Consider the following 21,083-nt stretch of genomic DNA (forward strand, 5'->3'; position numbering starts at 1 on the left):
TGTTTTCTCCACCTCATAATATTTCAGCATCATTTTTCAATGTATGAGATATTTGAAAATTGAGGTATTTAGGGAAAGAAGTCCTATAATTCTCAACATTTTGAGCTATTCATTTGAAGAAAAAACTTATTTGCTGTGGGGCTTCCTCAATAATAAGCTGAATTACCTAGATTTTTATTTGTAGTATAAGCAGCTAAAAGGTGTTTTTGTTAATTGATGTGTTTTATTACCTTTCAATTTTATACACATGATTATTTTTCTCTATTGATTTTCATGAATATAAAATTGGATATATCTGTGACACAAATCTAATCAAACAAAACTTTCTCTCTCTCTCTCTTCCTTTCTCTCTCTCTATATATTGTATCTTTTTTTTTTTCTGCCATGAAAGCAAGGCTTTTATGATATATTTGTGATATAGTGAAGTTGTATTATTGGTAAGTTATTTTAAAAATTAAAATTGAGAATTTTAAATAAACACTTTTTAGTTTGGAGATATCTATCTAGATTCTAGATAGATAGATTAGAACCAAATAGTTAACATTAATTGGCTGTTTTTTTTGTGACATATTCTTATTTACTTTCCACAACATTTTAAATAATTTCCACTTATAAGACATCTTTCCACAACATTAAGTGGCTGCATAGATTTCCACTATATAAATGTTTCGTATTTTATTTATCCAGTCCCAACCATTGCAGGTGATTTTAACATTTTATCATTATTCATAGTGTTCTGATGAATTGACTTAAAATATCTTTACATATAAGCATCCCTATCACCTCTGTAAATTCTTAGAAGTAAAATTGCTAGTCTCCTACAGTTTTTTGAATTTGAATCCATGGCAGTCATATTCATTTATTTTTATTATTTTATGCTACTATACATAATAGAATATGGAATGAATGGACTGAATATGGAATCTCTTGGTGTTGGCCCAGATATCATTGATTACATATGCACATATACACCAGTTCTGCATATGGAAAACTTTTTAATTTAAATAATCTCATCCTTCAGATAACAATGCCTGCTTTACTTTTGTCCCAGGGTAGTAAAAGGATTAAATAAGATATATATGTAAAACTATTTTTGAAAAATAGAACCCACAATTTTATATGCAGTGTTTTTATAAAAAAATATACAATAGTCATTGCTTAACTACCTGAGATATACTTGTGGTAACCATTTAATTTATATATTTATTTAATAAATGCTTACTAAGAACTTACGTAGATATGGCCCAATGCTGGATATTTGGGATATGATGATGAGAGGGAAAAGAAAAAAAAAAAATTTCCTTCTTGAATTTAGAATCAAATTAACCAAGTATCTAAAAGTTCTGACTTACAATGACATAAGCTTTTTATTAGTGAAACTTCATTGTGTGTTAGGAAAAACTGCTCAGAAACTCTTTAGCTTTTGAAGAGATGACTAAAAGTGTACCCTCATATGTTGTGTCCTTACAATGTCACTTTAAAGAGAGGATAGATGGCCACAGATTAGATAAGGGCAGAAAATACAAATCTTACACCAGAATTTCTACTTAAGTGTTTTAAAAGTGCTTATTGTGTGTTTGATATTGAACTGGCAGTATGATCCTGTTTCCTAACCATGAATTCAATTTTACATAATACTTGCGCTTTAAATGAGTGGTGGTAAAGTTTGAACACAGCTTCAACAATTGTTTCAGACAAAGATTAATAGAATCCCTTCTCCACTGGTTTTTAAATCTGTATTGTTATTACTGTTTGAACTTTGGTTACTTGTTAAGGCCACTTAGTAAGCTCAAAAAGAATAAGGTGATCAAGGAATAATTCGGAAATTTAGAATTTTTGACTCTTTGGCATTTTCTTCCCAGGAGGAACTTTTCCAGAGGATTTTTCAATATTATTTACAGTAAAACCCAAAAAAGGAATTCAGTCTTTCCTTTTATCTATATATAATGAGCATGGTATTCAGCAAATTGGTGTGGAGGTTGGGAGATCACCTGTTTTCCTGTATGAAGACCACACTGGGAAACCTGCCCCAGAAGACTACCCCCTCTTTAGAACTGTTAACATCGCAGATGGAAAGTAAGTAGCACAATAATCCAATGTTTTAGCTGTGTTGAAAACAATTCTTTCATTTGATCATTCAACAAATATTTATAAAGTGTGATGCAGGTTTTCTAGGGAGTGGTGATATAGAAATGAACAAAACAATAAAACACCTAATCATACATAGTTTACAGTCTGGGTAGACACATAATGAACAATAAAAACTTACTAATAAATAGTTTATCAGATGGTGATAAGTGAGAGAGAGAGAGAAATATAGCAGTGAAGAGAATAGGGGATGATGGTGGAGAGTGCAGTTTTAAGGAGTGAGGTCAGGGATAGTCTCACTAAGAAGGTGACATGTGAAGGAGGTGGGGTGAATGCCATGCTGATAATGAAAAGCATACTATTCCAGATGGAGGAAAAGCAAATACACAACCTCTGATTCTGGGTGTGGCTGATTTGGTCTAAGCAACATCAAGGATGCTAGTGTGGCAGAAACAGTGTGGGATGATGAGGATGGAGAATCAGTGGGAGGCCAAATGGTATAACACATTGTAGGTGATTGTAAACACTTTGGATTTTATTCTAAGTGAAACTGAAAGTCACTGTAGACTTTTTGAGCTGAAGAATGACCTGATTTGACTTCCTTTACCAATCATGTTAATATTGACAATCATAGGAAACTTTATATAGCATCGATATGTGCTACGTACTGTTCTGAACACTTTATACATAGTCAACTCATTGAATTTTTCACGACTCTTGGAAGAAAATAATATTAATAAACCCATTTTAAAGATAAGGGAAGTGAGGCACTGGGAGTTTAAGTAACATATATTTGAAAAGTGGCAGAGATAGGGTTTGAACTCAGGTAGTTGCACTTTCCAGTAACAACCACACTCTGCTCAAAATCATGCTGAATTCTGAATTCTGTGTTGTGAATATTGCCTATCACTTAGGGAGCAGCTAAAGACAAATAAATGTTTATTAAATTTACTCGGTATTTTCTTGCTGAATTCAGACTACTAAAAAAATATTTATCGGAAATATGACATTTGGTTGTAGACATAAGAAAGAAATAGCTGTTCAGGTGGAAAAAAGATTCACACTCAGATTATCATTGTCAGGACCATGGAAAAAACTTCATCTCTGTGCAGGGAAAACTGGGCTTTCATGAGTAATTTACATCATTATCCTTAATAATTCATATGAAAAGTGATGATAGTTCTATGAATGAAAATACATCAGGGGCAGGAATGTAGAGTGTACTGTTTTAGACAGAGCAGTCCTCATTGGCATAGTTGCATTGAGCAAAGACATATTGGAAGTGAGAGAGTGGGCATGTGGGGATATAGAGGAGAGCATTCCCTGCAGAGTGAAGAATATGTGAAAGGAACAAGAAAGAGGCAGCGGTAGCTGGGATACTGGGAATCAGAAAGCAAAAATTTGGACATGAGATCAGAGACTGACAGGGCGAGGCAAAGTAAGGACTTCAGTTTTTATTGAGAGTATTATATTAGTTTTTAGCAAGACAGAGACTTGATCTGACTTATTTTTTTAAATGGTCACTCTGGTTGCATCAGAGTAGAAGCAGGGACCAGTTAGGAGTCTAGGTGAGAGGCATGGGTACTTGGACAAAGTTGTGAGCCTTTGAATTCTGTGTATACTGTGAATATAGGATTGACAGATTTTCTGATGATATGAATGTGTAGTATGAGAGAAAAAGAATAATTAAGAATGACTCCAAAACTTAGGGTTAATTTAATATTTTGAATATTATATGTGATACCATGATTATGACATTATTATCAGAGCTTAAATTAATTCAACAAAAATATCAAGTTTAGAGTCCTAATCAGCTTTCAACAATTGAAAGAATTCATTTTTATTTTCTGTTAATGAAAAGCACATACCCACAATAGTAGAGATGGTTTAATTTAAGACACAGGCTTCTTGGCAGAAACATGTGTAAATTTTACTCTCACAGTATTAAGTGCCTCCTCATATAAATCTTTGCTCAAGTCAAACCAAGCAGATGCCTATGCTAGTTGAAAGTGCTACGGAAAGACCAAAGATTAAGTGTACATGGAAATATACTTGGTCCTCATCAGTAGCCGTGCCAAGTCACATGAAACAGATATTTTAGAAAGCCTCCTGCAACTTTTTGGGTACTTTATTTTATGGATCTAGTCCTAGAAACTTCTGGAATATTAATTTAGCACTTTTCGTTTGGAAAAAAAATAGAGTGGCTTGCAAAATCCAAGTGCGTTCCACTTAGTTGTTTATGTTAGCACCAGATACTGTTAATAAAACCCACCATTTTACAGTATGATTAGGGTATTTATGTTTCCAAAGGGCTGGCCACGTCTCCCCCCAGGTCTGTCATCACTGCCCTGAATTAGCTGGAGCAGTAGCTTCAGAGTGAATTGAGACTCACTCCACACATGCGTTGACTATGCTTTCTTTCAATGTTCCCACTTCCTGCCAACCCTGGAAAGAAGGAGAGATATTGTGTCTCAGTCTTGGATCCTGCCCACAGTAGTGATCTATAACTGTCTTGAAATTGAAGTGGAAAAAGAAAATGAAAGCACTTGAAATAAATGTGCCTAAAGACAGAGAAGCACATTGTGTCTTACAATTAGAACGTTCAGTTGTTCCAGATGGAGCGTTCATTCAATTAGCAGACATACCCTTTTACAGTCTATCTCAGGGGATCTCTCCAGCAGAATTTTTTAAAGTGGAATTCCATTTTGGAAGAAAGCATTTACGTACATAGAAACTATTAATTACTCCATATCCCGCCCCTAATCTCTATCAAATACCGTCATCAGGACATGGTGAGATTAAGCTTTTGTTACAACACAAAGTGAAGCAAAGGATGGTCACTTTGTTATCAACATAGACAGCCAATCCTGCTGTGCATCTTACAGTGCTGGTGTGTCTTTTTGAGTACCTAGCACTGTTCTGGGTTAATAGTAAGTAGTCACCTGTTAACTGATTAATAAATGAGCCTACATTTTGTATACTTTCAGATTATGTGTATAATTTAAAATACATTGTATTTTAATGTGAATAATGGTTTGGCAACGTCTTTGGAACTCACAAAAGAATTACTTGGCTTTTTAAGGTGGCACCGGGTAGCAATCAGCGTGGAGAAGAAAACTGTGACAATGATTGTTGATTGTAAGATGAAAACCACAAAACCACTTGACAGAAGTGAGAGAGCAATCGTTGACACCAGTGGAATTACAGTTTTTGGAACAAGAATTTTGGATGAAGAAGTTTTTGAGGTAAATCAAACTTTATTTTAAGCTGAATATTATTAAATCAGATGAACTGAGTTAACAGTAACAATCAATATATGCTATAAAGCAAAGTTGTAAACTCTAAAGGGTGACCTACTTTCTTCCCCCGTGGGTGTAGCAGTGATGTTTTCTATTGTTCAGTAAGAGAATGAGTAGACAATGGTGACTGTAACGCCTGGGAAACTTTAACAGAGATTGGTTGATTTAAACACAGGCATGCTATTCTCCTGGGAAGAGCAAATGACTTTCCTCTTAGTACTTTGTATTATTTTCTTTGGAGAAAAGAACATTTTCTTCACTTCCTCCTCTCAGAGATTAATTTAATGAAATGTACAAGTCTGATATTTTGCCTTTCTCTGTTCTTTGTGAATGTTTCCGAGGTAAAATAGAGATACTGCAAAAGATGACCTGTAATTTTTAAAAATCATTATTTTAATAATGTGAAGGTCATGGTAAAAAGCTCCTTTCCAATTATAATTTTCCAGTTATGATAATCACATTCTTTCTTTTAATTCTTCAATCATCGGAAACTCTTGCTTTAATTTTCATTTAGTCAATCATTAACAGAACAAACAGACCAGACCCCATAAAGGGATGCACTCCTGAGATATTAGTCATTACTGAGATGATTGTTTTTATATAATTTCTGAATAATTTATTTTTCAAAGTGTAACAAAGTAAAGCTGTGTAATATATTATGGATTAATAGATAAGTTTTACATGGAAGATTTTCTGTATTCTGTTGAAATGTGTGTGTATATATATATTTATATATATACACACACACAGATATGTACACATAGAGATGTACACACACACACACACACACACAGTATGTATTTTCAAAAAAAGCAATGTAAATTCAGGGGGTCAGTAGAATATTGCGTCCCTGTACTTAGTTATATAATCTATGGCATAATTTTAAATATAATTAATATTTGTGACGTTTTCAGATTATTTGGGATTCTATTTGTTTTTGAGTTTCTGCATTAGTATGTACCTAAGCCTTTGACTCTAAACAAAATGTTTTAACACATCATATCATACTAAATTAATGACAGACTGATTCAGGCAATGTATAATAATATAGTCTCAGATCTCTGATATCAGGCATTGATTGCACACAAATGATAAATCAGTATTTATTTATTAGATGAAGGAATATTATAAACAAATTAAATTTTAGGCTTACAAAGTTCTATTTTAAAATTAAACTCTTCATGAACATCAGTTTCACAAACAAAACTTATTTTTGTAATATCCAAATCCTTATTCTCCTGGAACATAAATGAGTAATATGGAAGAAATATATCAGTGGATGGTTTCATTTCATACATTAGTTTAATCTATTGCTGTACGTATTCACAGAGCCCATGGAAGTTAAACAACAGAAATTAAAAGTAGAATTTTTTTGTCATAAGTGATTAGAACATATAAAGAGGAAATATAGAAGAGAAAATATACAAATTAATATTAATCCTCAAAATTTACTGGCCCTGAAATATAATATTTGATGTATGTACATGTTGATTAGATTTTTTTCATACAGTTTCGTAGCATTGAGACTTCTATTTTTACCTGAACTTACTTCTAGGTGAATATCATTTAATTTTTATTTTTTACTCCACTCCAACACACATACCAAACCAGACTATACTCCACCTTCTTTCCCATATACTACGCTCGGGCTCACTGGGGTCCAGTTTAGAGTTTTCAAGTATAGTTACAGACTATCACAGTAACTTCTTTTTTCAAAATAAATAATTGAACCTGATGTTGCATATTAAAAAATATGTAATAGATTCCTCTGTGTTTCAGAGGCTGATTATGGTATCAACAACTAAAACACGTAAAGATGATTTCCTTAAAATATTTCCATGTTTTCTTTTTTTTACATCTTCGCTGGAGCACAACTGCCCTACAATGGTGTGTTACCTTCTGCTTTACAACAAAGTGAATCAGCCATACATACACACACACCCCCATATCTCTTTCCTCCTGCATCTCCCTCCCTCCCACCCTCCCCATCCCACCCCTCGAGGTAGTCACAAAGCACCAAGCTGATCTCCCTGTGCCATGCAGCTGCCCCCCACCAGCTATCGATTCTACACCTGGTAGGTTATATATGTCCATGCCACTCTCTCACTTTGTCCCAGCTTACCCTTCCCCCTCCCCATGTCCTCAAGTCCATTCTCTACTAGGTCTGCATCCTTATTCCCGTCCTGCCCCTAGGTTCTTCATAACCATTTTTTTTTTTTTTAGATTCCATATATATGTGTTAGCATACAGTATTTGTTTTTCTCTTTCTGACTTACTTCACTCTGTATGACAGACTCTAGGTCCATCCACCTCACTACAAATAACTCAATTTCATTTCTTTTTATGGCTGAGTAATATTCCATTGTATATATGTGCCACATCTTCTTTATCCATTCATCTGTCGATTCCATGTGTTTTCAACCACTGCTAACCCAAATACCTCTAGCCAAGAGGCATCTAGTAAATAACCAAAGACAAAGGTACTGGAAGCAAAGATTATTATTATTCTCTTTGATTAATTCTTAACTTTCTAATATATAAACTATATTCTAAATCTTGAAGTAATTTCAGCTGTTTATTTCGAAAACCTCTATTAAACCACTAGAAAAATAATCTTTAAAAGACTCATTAATGAAACCTTTAGTGAGTATGACAGTGGGTAGCAAAAATAAGTTTATTGAGCTGCTTAGTATCTTGGAGTTTCATGAAAACCTCTGGAACTTTAAATATAACATTTATTTTATATGAAGTGCAGTTAGTTTTGAAAAAGCAAATGCAGAACCTTCACTTTTAGGTTTATCTCGTACTATCTTTGATCAATTAAATAGGGAAACTATTTTTACTTAATAAAATATTGGGAAGGCTTTAGAATAAGAATGTTTGAATTGGATGAAAATTTGTATTTAACTAATCCACATATCAGAATAGTCATCATACATAAATTCAGGTCTTACTTCCTAAAGTGTATTATTGTATGGCTATATAAAATTTTAAAAACAATGTAGTCTTCTCCACTTGATAAAATGCTATGAAGAAAGTAAATGATTCAGACACACAGATTTTTAAATCGGAATAAAATTTTCTGACTCCTTTTGTGAAATTAGTTCATCTTATCTGAATATGTTTTTAATGTATCTTTCCCTAAAATTTACTCAAATATTTTTCCTTTCATTTTGGTTTGTGTTATGGTACCTATCTAGATTTTTGAATCTTTGCAACTAAATGTTTAAAAATCGAACTAAATATGGCAGGAGATAGGAATGGTACCATGTTTGCATTATTTTAGTGTTTGATAAACAGTTGTAGTGATGAAGATGACATAAAAACACCAGTGATTTATTAATCTGAAAACTGGAAATATTACTTCTTTGGAAATAGTATCATTCCACTTTAGATGAAAATTTGTTTAGTGTATCTAATTTTGTCTGTATACGACCCTACATTTATGCAATGGTAATGTTAATGGCAATAAATGCTAAAAATGTCCATATTTGAATTGCAGTCTGAAGAGTTTAAAAAATTCACCAATAAACAGATGAAAGCAAAACTGGAAATATTTTTAAAAGTATGATGAAGTGGGCTTCCCTGGTGGTGCAGTGGTTGAGAGTCCGCCTGCCGATGCAGAGGACACGGGCTCGTGTCCCGGTCCGGGAGGATCCCACATGCAGCGGAGCGGCTGGGCCCATGAGCCATGGCCGCTGGGCCTGTGCGTCCGGAGCCTGTGCTCTGCGGCAGGAGAGTCCGCAGGGGTGAGAGGCCCGCGTACCGCAAAAAAAAAAAAAAAAAAGTATGATGAAGTTAGTTTATATGAAAATGCCAAAATGAATATATAGGCCCATAATTCAGATTATATAATTTCAGCATAGCAGAGTGAATCTAAGAATTGATTCTGGAATGAGAAAAATCTGATTTTGAATGCCAGTACCTAGCTTAATTATGTTTGTCTGTGCAATAAATTTTGCTGGTTTTAATTTCTCAGTCTTCAAATGGGAATAGTAATATAATCTCTCTCAAGTATTTATAAAAAATTGAATTTATGTATATAAAGTGCTTAAAATACTAGTATTTCATTTATATATATGGTTATATGTTATGTGTTAATTTACTTATGCACTAATATGTAGTTTTCTTCATTATTATAACTTCTTTTTTATCTTACAACTCTGACTTTTTAAATATTCTTATAAATTTGATACGAGTGAGCAACAATGATCCATATATCACAAGTCCTTAGTGGTCTGACTTGTAAACGAAGTGCTTCTTTCTAGGCTACTGCTTGTTTACAAGGTACCCTGTGGGAATTAGATAAATTTGCCCTTTCTAGACAGAGGTAGCACCTGGATATGGACCTTAGTGAGTGGAACATGGTCTGAGGGGATGAATATTTTCATGCAGGCACAAAATATCCAACCAACCGTAGTTGACAGTCTTGGTTTGTTCTAGTTTAATAATACACTTCAAAAATGTGAAGAAAAGCTAAATTAGAAGAAGAGCCACACTGTCTATATTGATTATTAATAAAATTACTTTTGGAGTCTTATAAAGAGGAAATTTTTTTTACTAAATATCAAGTTGTAGCCATTATAACTCCAGTTTTCAAAGCATTGCTATTTCCATCTTATTTTTCTTTTTTAATGAATTAAAGTGGGTTATTCCAAGTCTTTTATATTTTTAACAATTATCTATCTTTGGGCAGATTGTTTCTTTCTTTTGAAGCAATAAGAGAAATATGATGGCAATTTGAGTGGAAAAGCTTGTTGATGAAATTTTTCATTTTTTCAAACTTCTCAGAAGAGATTTTTGCATTCAATTTTCTTTGGAGAAATTAATGAATAATAATTTATAGAAGCTATACTATTTCAGTAGTTCTTCAAGGCCTGAAAACTTACCTTAAAGTAATAATAGCCATCTCAAATATTTTGTTAAGAATTTGATTACTGACTTGTGATGTCCATGTGTCTTTTTACTGCATATATTTTCCAAGGTACATACTTAAAAAAAAAAAATTGTATGCTAGTAGACATAGTTTTTGTATAGAACAGCATGATAGAATGCAGGTAGCTTTCCCATTTACCTACCTTTCCCAGTCTAGATGCATTTAGGTCATAGTCCTTGAGACTTTTTTCTCTATTTATCAAGGTATAATTGAAGTACAATAAGTTGCAAACATCAAAAGTGTACCATTTAATCAGTTGCAGCATATGTATATACCTCTGAAATCAACATCATAATCAAGAAAATAAACATTGCCATCACACCCAGAGGAAGTGTCCTCCTGCATTTTTATGATCCATCTGTTCTCCCACCCTAACCCCAGGCAATCACTAATTTGCTTTTTATCACTATAGCTTATTTGTTCTAGAATTTTTATAAATGGAATTGTGTTGAATGCACTCTTTAGCTTGGCTTTTTTTCTGTCAGCATACCATTTTTGAGATTTATCCATGTCTTCATATGTATCTTTATTTTGCTTATTTTTCTGAACAGTATTCCAACGTATGAATAAACCACAATTTCTTCATCCACCTATTCTGTTAGAAGGCATTTGGATTATTTCCAGATTTTGGCTACTGCATATAAAGCTCTTGTGAACAATCATGTATAAATTTCGTGTTGGCATTTATTTTTATACCTAGAAGTGGAATGCTTGAGTTATTTGGCAGGTGCATGTTTAACTTAAGTAAAAAAAAAAAAAAACAACTGAACTGTCAAATTGTGTTCCAAAGTGACATTAATCATTTTACACTCCTTCCAGCAGTGAATGAGAGTTCCACTTGTTCTGCATCCTTGTCAACCCTTTATCTGGTCAGTCCTTTAAATTTTAGCCATTCTAAGTGGTTATGTACTAGTGTTTCATTGTGGTTTTAACTGGCATTTCCCTGATGGCAGATGATGACAAGCATATTTTCAGGTTCTTATTGGCCATTTATGCATCTTCTTTTGTGAGGTGTTTTGCCCATTAAAAAAAATGTCTGCTATATTCTGATTATGACATTTTAAGAGTTCTTTATGTACCATGCATACACTTTAAAAAAATAATTAATTGATTAATATATTTATTTTTGGCTGCGTTGGGTCTTTGTTGCTCTCTAGTTTCAGTGCACGGGCGTCTCATTGCCGTGGCTTCTTTTGTAGCAGGATGGGCTCTAGGTGCGCGGGCTTCGGTAGTTGTGGCACATGGGCTCAGTAGTTGTAGCTCACAGGCTCTAGAGCGCAGGCTAAGTAGCTGTGACACACAGGTTTAGTTGCTCCACGGCATGTGAGATCTTCCTGGATCAGGGCTCGAACACGTGTCCCCTGCATTGGCAGGCGGATTCTTAACCACTGCACCACCAGGGAAGTCCCATGCATGCACTTGGACAGGTATGTGCAAATAATTTTTCCAGCATGTGGCTTGCCTTTTTATTTTCTTAGTGATGTCTTTCAAAGTGTGAATACTTTTCATTTTGATAAAGTTCAGTTTATCAATTTTGTTTTTCATGTTTTATACTTTTTGTGTTCTAAGAAACCTTTACCTATACCAAAATCACAAGATCTCCTGCTATTAGACATGTTGAAGTTTTACATTTTACACATAGGTCATGCCTCATTTTGAGTTAATATTTGTGTATGGCACGAGGTAAATGTCAGCACTGATTGTTTTTACATAAGGATATCCACTTCATCTAGCATCCTTTGTTAAAAAAATGTTTCCTTTTATTCATTGGATTATCTTGGTTTCTGTGTTAGAAATCAGTTGACTACATATGAGTAAATCTCTTACTGAACTCTCAACTATCCCATTCCATTGATTTATTTGCCTCTCTTTTCACTGATACCACATCATCTTGATTACAGTAATTTTATAGGATGTTGGAAATCAGGTGAGGTAACTGCTCCAACTTTTACTCTTTGTAAACATTGCTTTATTTAATTTAGGTTATCTGCACTCTGCATAAGTTTTAGAATAAGCTTGTCAATTTCTAAAATAAAATTAAGGTTTTAATTGGGATTGCATTTAAGCGATAGAGCAAAATGAAGAGAATTGATATTTTAACAAACATTGAATTTTCCGTTTTCTGAGCGTGGTGTGACTTTTCATTAATTTTGGTCTTCTTTAATTCCACTCACAATGTTTCCTAGTTTTCAGTGTAGACATTGTGGACATCTTTTATTCATTTTGTTCTTAGGCTGTTTTTATTTTTATTTTTTTGATGCTATAGTAAATAAAATCATTTTTAATTTTATCTTTCAATATCTTGTTGCTATTATATAAAAACACAATAGGTTTTAAAAATATTAACATTGTATCCTCCAAACTTGTTAGATTCATTTTAATAAATGAGTTAGTTCAGGTATTTTTTAAATGCAAATAATCATGCAATCTGCAAGCAGGGACCTTTCACTACTTTCTATTTTTACACCTTTTATTTATTTTTCCTATGACAATGGATAGGACCTCCACCAAAATGTTGAATGGAAGTGATGAAACAGGCATTCTTATTTTTTTGTTTTTCTGTTCTCATGTAAATAAATATTTAGTCTTCAACTATTAAGTATGATGTTGGTTGTAAGTGTTCAATGTAAATTTATCAGTTTGAAAGTGTTCACTACTTGTCTTAGTTCCCTAAAAGGTTTTTAATAATGAATGTATATTGAATTTTGTTAAATGCTTTTTATGTTTTTATCACAATGATAATTTTCTTTTCTGTTAGCATATTGAATTTTATTGATTGATTTTCAAATGTTTAAACTCAACTTTTTATTCCTTAGGTAGACCCCACTTGGACATGATATATTATTCTTTTTATATAGTGTTGGATTTGATTTGCTAAAAAATATTTAGGATTTTGAGCCTTTATTAATGAGAGGTATTATTGGTATATGATGCTCTATATTTGTAATGTCTTTGTCAAGTTTTGATGTTAGGATAATATTGGCCTCATAAAATGATTTAGAAAGTGATCTCATCTGTTTTCTGAAAAATTTTTTGTATGGTTGATGTTGTTTCTTTCTTAAATGCTGCATAGAATTCACCAGTGAAAATGTCAGGTGTCAGAGTTTGCTTTTTAGAAACTTTTAAAACATATTTAATTTCATTCCTAGATATAGGTTAATTAATTTTTTCTGATTTTTAAAACATCAATCTTGATAAATTTTACATTTAAAGAAATTTTTCTAGGTCAGTAAGTTGTTGAATTTGTTGGCATAAAGTTGCTTGTAGTATTTTCTTGTCTACATTTAATGTCTGTAAGATTACTGGTGGTAACTACTTTTCATTCCGGATAATAATGATCTGTATTCTCTCTTTTTTTCCTAGATCAATCAGTTTAAGTAGGCCCTTGAAAATTTTGTTGATATTTTTAACAAATCATATTTGGCTCTTTTTATTATCTCTCTCAACTGACCTCTTTTCTATTCCATTATTGTTGTTCTCTCTATCCTAAATTTGGAAGAGGAAAATCTTTTTTCTGGTCTTGCAAAGCAGAAAGTCATTATTTTCAGATCCATTATTTGCCAGTATAAACATTTAAAGCTATACATTTCTCTTTAAACAGTTTTAGCTTCATCCCATAAATGTGTTATACACATTTTTTTATGGTCATTCAGTTAAAATAGTTCCTAATTTCTAGTGTCTAGATACCTGTTTTTCTTAGATTGCTTATTATTATTGATGTTTAATTTAATTCTATTTCTGTCTTACAGTAAACTTGCTGTGATCTCATTCCATTCAGATTTATTTACAGTCATTTGATGGCCCAGCTTGTAGTCAGTCTATCTTGGTGAATGTAGCACATGTCTTTAACAAAAAATGTGTTGTGAAATTGTTGGACTGAGTGCTTTATAGTTTCAATTAGCTGTTTTGAAGTCTCTTTTTTAGAGTTTTAACAACTGGGCTATCTCAGAGTTGGCATTTGTTTATTATCTTTTAAAAATGATTTATTAATATATTTTATTTCTTTAGAGCTCTTTTAGGTTCACAGAAAAATTGAGTGAAAATTATAGGGAGTTTCCATATAGCCTTGTGTGCACACACACGCAGCTTCCCCCACTAGCAACATCCCTACCAGAGTGGCACATTTGTGGCAGTGGATGAATGTATATCAACACATCATTATCAGCCAAAATCCATAGTTTATATTAGGGTTTGGTACATTCTGCATGTTTTGCAAATGTATAATGACATGTATTCACCAATACATGTACACAGTAGTATCTTACGAAATGGTTTCATGCCCTAAAAATTCTCTGTGCTCCACCTATTCATTGCCCCCTCTCCCCTAAGCTCTTCCGTTTAGGGGAGTTTTTACTGGCTGCTTAGTTTTGCTTTTTCCAGGATGTCATATAGTTGGAATCATACAGTTTTTAGTCTTTTCATGTCAGCTCCTTTCACTTAGTAACATGCGTTTACATTCCCTCCATGTCCTTCATGGCTTGATAGCTCATCTCTTTCTAGTAGTGAATAATATTCCACTGTTTGAATGTATCTCAGTTTATTTATCCATTCATCTACTGAAGGACCTACTGATTGTTTCCAAATTTTGGTAACTATGAATAAATCTGCTGTAAACAACTGTGTGCAGGTTTTCGTGTGGATATGTTTTCAATCTCTTAGGGTAAATACCATGGAGCATAATTGCTGGATTATATGGTATGGGTATGCTTCGTTGTATAAGAAATTGGCAAACTGCCTTCCAAAGGGACTGTACTATCTTGCATTATCACCACAATGAATGAAAGTTATTGCTTCAGTTTTGGCACTATTTGGATGTTGTCCATTCTGATAGGTGCATAGTAGTATCTCATTTTAGTTTGCATTTCCCTGATGACATGTTGAATGCCTTTTCATATATGCTTACTTGCCATCTGTATATCTTCTTTGCTGATGTGTCTGTGAAGGCCTGTTGCCTATTTTTTAAGCGGGTTACAGTTGAATTTTAAATGTTCTTTGTATATTTTGGAGAAGAGTTCTTTATCATTTGTGTCTTTTGCAGGTACTTTCTCGCAGTTTGGCTAGTCTTCTCATTCCCTTGACATTGTATTTCATGGAGTAAAAGTTTTTAATTTTAATGAAGTGCAGCTTATCAATTATTTCTTTCATGCATCATGCCTTTGATGTGATAGCTAAAAAGTCATTGCCATACCCAAGGCCATCTAACCTTTCTTATATGTTATCTTCTAGGAGTTTTATAGTTTTGCATTTTACATTTAGATCAATGATATATTTTGAGTTAATTTTTGTGAAGGGTGTGAGGTTTGTGTTTAGATTCAGTTTTTTGCATGTGGATTTCCAGTTGTTCTAGTAACATTTGTTGAAACGACTGTCTTTACTCCATTGTATTGTCTTTGTTTGCTCCTTTGTCAAAGATAAGTTGACTGTACTTATATGGGTCTACTTCAGGGCTCTGAATACTGTTCCATTGATCTATTTGTCTGTTCTCTCACGAATACCACATTGTCTTGAATACTGTAGCTTTATAGTAAGTCTTGAAGTCAGGTGGTGTCAGTTCTCCACCTTTGTTTTACTCGTTCAGTACTGAGTTGGCTATTCTGGGCCTTTTGCCTCTTATTATAAATTTTAGAATCAGTTTGACAATATTCACAAAATAATTTCCTGGAATTTCTCTTAATTTATTTTTTTGGCTGCATTGGGTTTTCATTGCTGCGAACGGGCTTTCTCTGGTTGAGGTGAGCGGGGGCTACTCTTTGTTGCTTCTCATTGCGGTGGCTTCTCTTGCTGTGGAGCACGGGCTCTAGGCGCACAGGCTTCAGTAGTTGTGTCACGCAGGCTCAGCAGTTGTGGCTCGTGGGCTCTAGAGCACAGGCTCAGTAGTTGTGGCACACGGGCTTAGTTGCCCTGCAGTATGTGGGATCTTCCCGACCAGGGCTCAAACCCATGTCCCCTGCATTGGCAGGCGGATTCTTAACCACTGCGCCACCAGGGAAGTCCATTTCCTGGGATTTTAACTGGGAGAGTTGACTCTATAGATCAAGTTGGGACAACCTTACATCTTGGCAATACTGAGTCTTTCTATCTGTGAAAATGGAATATTTCTCAATTATTTAGTACTTCTTTGATATTTCATCAGCATTTTGTAGTTTTCCTCTTGTAAATCTTCTTCATATTTTGTTATTGTTTTCAACTTCACTCATTTCAGCTCTAATTTTTATCATTCTTTTCTTCTGCTTATTTTGGAATTAACTTGCTCTTCCTTTTCTAGTTTTCTAAGGTGGAAACTTAGATGATTGATTTTCAATTTTTCTTCTTTTCTAGTATTTGCATTTGATGTTAGAAATTTCTCTGTGACAACTGCTTTTGCTGCAACCAACACATTTTGATAAGTTGTGTTTTTATTTTCATTTAGTTCAAAAATATTTTAAAACTTTCTTTGAGATAGCACCATTGACTCGTGTTATTTGGAAGTTGTAGTTTATTCTCCAGGTTTTTTTAAACTTTACAGACATCTTTCTGTTATTGATTTCTAGTTTAATTTCACTGTGTTCTAAGGGCTGATATCATATGATTCTATTCTTTTAAATTGATTAAAGTGTGTTTTATGGCCCAGAATGTGGTCTGTTTTTGTGAATGTTCCATGTCAGCTTGAGAAAAATGTGTAATCTGATGTTGTGGATAAAGAAGTGTATACATGTCAATTATATCCACTTGACTGATAGTGCTGTTGAGTTCAACTATGTCCTTACTAGTTTTCTGTAGCTGGATCTGTTGATTTCTGGTAGAAGGGTGTTAAACTTTCCAACTATGATATTAGATTACTCTATTTCTTCTTGCAGTTATATCAGTTTTTGCCTCATTTTTTATACTTTGATATTCTGTTGTTAGGCACATACACATTAAGGACTATTATTCTTGGACCATTGACTCCTTTATCAGTATGTAATATCTCTATCTCTGATAACTTTTCTTGTTTTGAAGTCTACTGTGCCTAAATTAATATAGCTATTCTTACTTTCTTTTGATTAGTGATAATATGGTATATCTTTTCCATCCCTATACTTTTTTCTTTTTTTTTTGGAGTATAGTTGCTTTACTGTATTGTGTTAGTTTCTGCTGGACAGCAAAGTGAATCAGCCACACATATACATATATCCTCTCTTCCTTGGATTTCTTTCCCATTTAGGTCACCACAGAGCATTGAGTAGAGTTCCCTGTGCTATACAGTCTGTTCTCATTAGTTATCTATTTTATACATAGTAGTGTATATATGTCAATCTCAATTTCCCAGTCCATCTCACCCCCTTCCCCTCTTGGTATCCATATGTTTGTTCTCTACATTGTGTCTCTATTTCTGCTTTGCATGTAAGTTCATCTATACCATTTTTCTAGATTCCACATATATGCATTCATATATGGTATTTGTTTTTCTCTTTCTGACTTACTTAACTCTGTATGACAGTCTCTAGGTCCATCCACATCTCTGCAAATGACCCAATTTCATTCCTTTTTACGGCTGAGTAATATTTCATTGTATAAATGTACCACATCTTCTTTATGCATTTCTCTGTTGATGGTCATTTAGGTTGCTTCCATGTCCTGGCTATTGTAAACAGTGCTGCAGTGAACATTGGGGTGCATGTATCTTTTTGAATTATGGTGTCTCCATCCCTATACTTTTAATCTATATGTGTCTTTATATTGAAAGTAGGTTTCTTGTAAACAAAATATTGGGCCTTGTTTTTTGATCCACTCTGACAATCTCTGTCTTTTAGTGGGTATATTTGGACCACTGATGTTTAAAATGATTATTGATATAGATGAATTTACATCTATCATATTTGCTACTGTTTTCTATTTGCTGCCCTTTATTTTTGTTCATATTTGTCTTCTATTACTTTTCTGCCTTCTTTTTTGGTTTAAATTGAGCATTTTTTTATGATTCTATTTTCACTATTTTCTTGGCATATCAATTATACTTCTTTTATTACTTAATTTAGTGGTTACCCTATCATTTGCAGTATACATTTACAACTAATCCAAGTCCACTTTCAAATAATACTATACTATTTCACAGGTAGTACAAGTACCTTATAATAATAATGTAATCCTTATTCCTCCCTGCTATCTTCCTGTACACTTTAAATCTTCTATAAGTTACTTATAATACCTAGTACAGTGTAAATGTTATGTAAATAGCTGTAAATACAATGAAAATGTTATGTAAGTAGTTGCACGCATGCAGCAAATTCAAATTTTGCTTTTTGGAACTTTCTGGAATTTTTTTCTAAATGTTCTTGATCCACAATTGGTTGAATTCATGGATGAGGAGCCTCTGGATACAGAGGGGCAACCGTGGGTGTGTGTGCATTTTATATATATATATATATATATATATATATATTATTTTGAACAAACTGAAACATATCAATTAAGAATAAGAAAAATAAAAATTTCTGTTTTACCTTTATTCTTTCTCCCATTCTTTTTTTCATCATCTGGTTTCTCTGAATTATATCATCTTTCTTTTCTCTGAAGAACTTCTTTTTAAATTGCTTGAGAGACAGGTCTACTGCCAGCAAATTCCCTCAGTGTTTGGCCGAGAAAGTATTGTGCTTTCACTTTTGAAGGGTAATTTTGCAGGGTACAGAATTGTAGCTTGTTGTTGTTTTTTTTTCTCTCACGACTTTAAATATTTCACTCTACTCTCTTTTTGCTTGTATAGTTTCTAAAGAGAAGTCAGATTTAATTACTGTTGATACCTTTGTATCTCTGTAGGTAAGGTGTTTTTTTCATCTGATTTTTTGAAAACTTTTATTATTGATTTTCTGAAGTTTGGATATGACGTGCCTAGGTGTCAGAGGTTTTTTGGACATTTATGCAGCTCCTGGTTCTCTGTTCTTCCTGGATCTTTGAAGGGTGTCTGACATTAATTTGTGCAAATTTTCAGTCATTATTGCTTCAAATGTTACTCTGTTTCTTTCTCTTTCTTTCTCTGGTATTCCCATTATGTGTATGTTATATCATTTGTAGTTGTCCCACAGTTCTTGGATATTCTGTTCTGTTCTGTTTGATTTTTTTTTTTTAATCTTTTTCTGTTTTGCTTTTCAGTTTTGGAAGTTTCTATTGTTATATCCTTAATCTCAGAGATCTTTTCTGAGCCATGTCTGGTCAACCAATAAACCCATCAAAGACATTCTTGTTCCTATTACCATTTTCTTAATTATTATGGGTTTCTTTTTGTAGGTCCTTTTCTTCTCTTGTGTTTCCCACTTAGAGAAGTTCCTTTAGCATTTGTTGTAGAGCTAGTTTGGTGGTGCTGAATTCTCTTAGCTTTTGCTTGTCTGTAAAGCTTTTGATTTCTCCATCGAATCTGAATCAGATCCTTGCTGGCTAGAGTGATCTTGGTTGTAGGTTCTTCCCTTTCATCACTTTAAATATATCATGCCACTTCCTTCTGGCTTGTAGAGTTTCTGCTGAGAAATCAGCTGCTAACCTTATGGGAGTTCCCTTGTATGTTATTTGTTGTTTTTCCCTTGTTGCTTTCAGTAATTTTTCTTTGTCTTTAATTTTTGTCAATTTGATTACTATGTGTCTCGGCTTTTTATCCTTGGGTTTATCCTGCCTGGGACTCTGCGCTTCCTGGGCTTGGATGGCTATTTCATTTCCCATGTTAGGGAAGTTTTCAACTATAATCTCTTCAAATATTTTTCTTGGGTCCTTTCTCTCTCTCTTCTCCTTCTGGGACCCTATAATGCGAATGTTGGTGCGTTTAATGTTGTCCCAGAGGTCTCTTAGGCTGTCTTCATTTCTTTTCATTCTTTTTTCTTTATTCTATTCCACGGCAGTGAATCCCACCATTCTGTCTTCCAGGTCACTTATCCGTTCTTCTGCCTCAGTTATTCTGCTACTGATTCCTTCTAGTGTATTTTTCATTTCAGTTATTGTATTGTTCATCTCTGTTTGTTTGTTCTTTAATTCTTCTAGGTCTTTGTTAAACATTTCTTGCATCTTCTCAATCTTTGCCTCAATTCTTTTTCCGAGGTCCTGGATCATCTTCACTATCATTATTCTGAATTCTTTTTCTGGAAGGTTGCCTATCTCCACTTCATTTAGTTGTTTTTCTGGGGTTTTATCTTGTTTCTTCATCTGGTACATAGCTCTCTGCCTTTTCATCTTGTCTATCTTTCTGTGAATGTGGTTTTCGTTCCACAGCCTGTAGAATTGTAGTTCTTCTTGCTTCTGCTGTCTGCCCTGTTGGATGAGGCTATCTAAGAGACTTGTGCAAGCTTCCTGATGGGAGGGACTGGTGGTGGGTAGAGGGGTGGGCAGAGCTCAGTAGAATTTTAATCCAATTGTCTGCTGATGGGTGGGGCTGGGTTCCCCCCCGTTGGCTGTTTGGCCTAAGGTGACCCAGCACTGGAGCCTACCCAGCTCTTTGGTGGGGCTAATGGCGGACTCTGGGAGGGCTTATGCCAAGGAATACTTCCTAGAACTTCTGCTGCCAGTATCCTTTTCTGCATGGTGAGCCACAGCCACCCCCCGCTTCTGCAGGAGACCTTCCAACACTTGCAGGTAGGTCTGGTTCAGTCTGCTACGGGGTCACTGCTCCTTCCCCTGGGTCCTGATGCACACACTATTTTGTGTGTGACCCCAAGAGTGGAGTCTCTGTTTTCCCCAGTCCTCTTGAAGTCCCGCAGTCAAATTCTGATAGGCTTCAAAGTTTGATTCTCTAGGAATTCCTCCTCCCATTGCCAGACCCC

At 34.1% G+C, this 21,083-nt stretch overlaps 1 protein-coding gene across 1 annotated transcript in view; it reads left to right on the plus strand.

Annotated features, from left to right (window-relative positions):
• COL11A1 (collagen type XI alpha 1 chain) overlaps nucleotides 1–21,083 on the plus strand; it is a 196,802-nt gene that overhangs the window by 24,837 nt on the left and 150,882 nt on the right. Inside the window, exons 3-4 of the mRNA XM_089918904.1 lie at nucleotides 1,863–2,076; nucleotides 5,171–5,333. Of these exons, the coding sequence (XP_089775030.1) occupies nucleotides 1,863–2,076; nucleotides 5,171–5,333 (377 nt within the window). The remainder of the gene's footprint in view (nucleotides 1–1,862; nucleotides 2,077–5,170; nucleotides 5,334–21,083) is intronic.

The sequence above is a fragment of the Delphinapterus leucas genome, chromosome 1, assembly GCF_059928025.1.
Source record: "Delphinapterus leucas isolate spDelLeu-1000000601 "Yukka" chromosome 1, BTC_Dleu_Yukka2, whole genome shotgun sequence".
In the NCBI taxonomy this organism is placed as follows: Eukaryota; Metazoa; Chordata; class Mammalia; order Artiodactyla; family Monodontidae; genus Delphinapterus; species Delphinapterus leucas.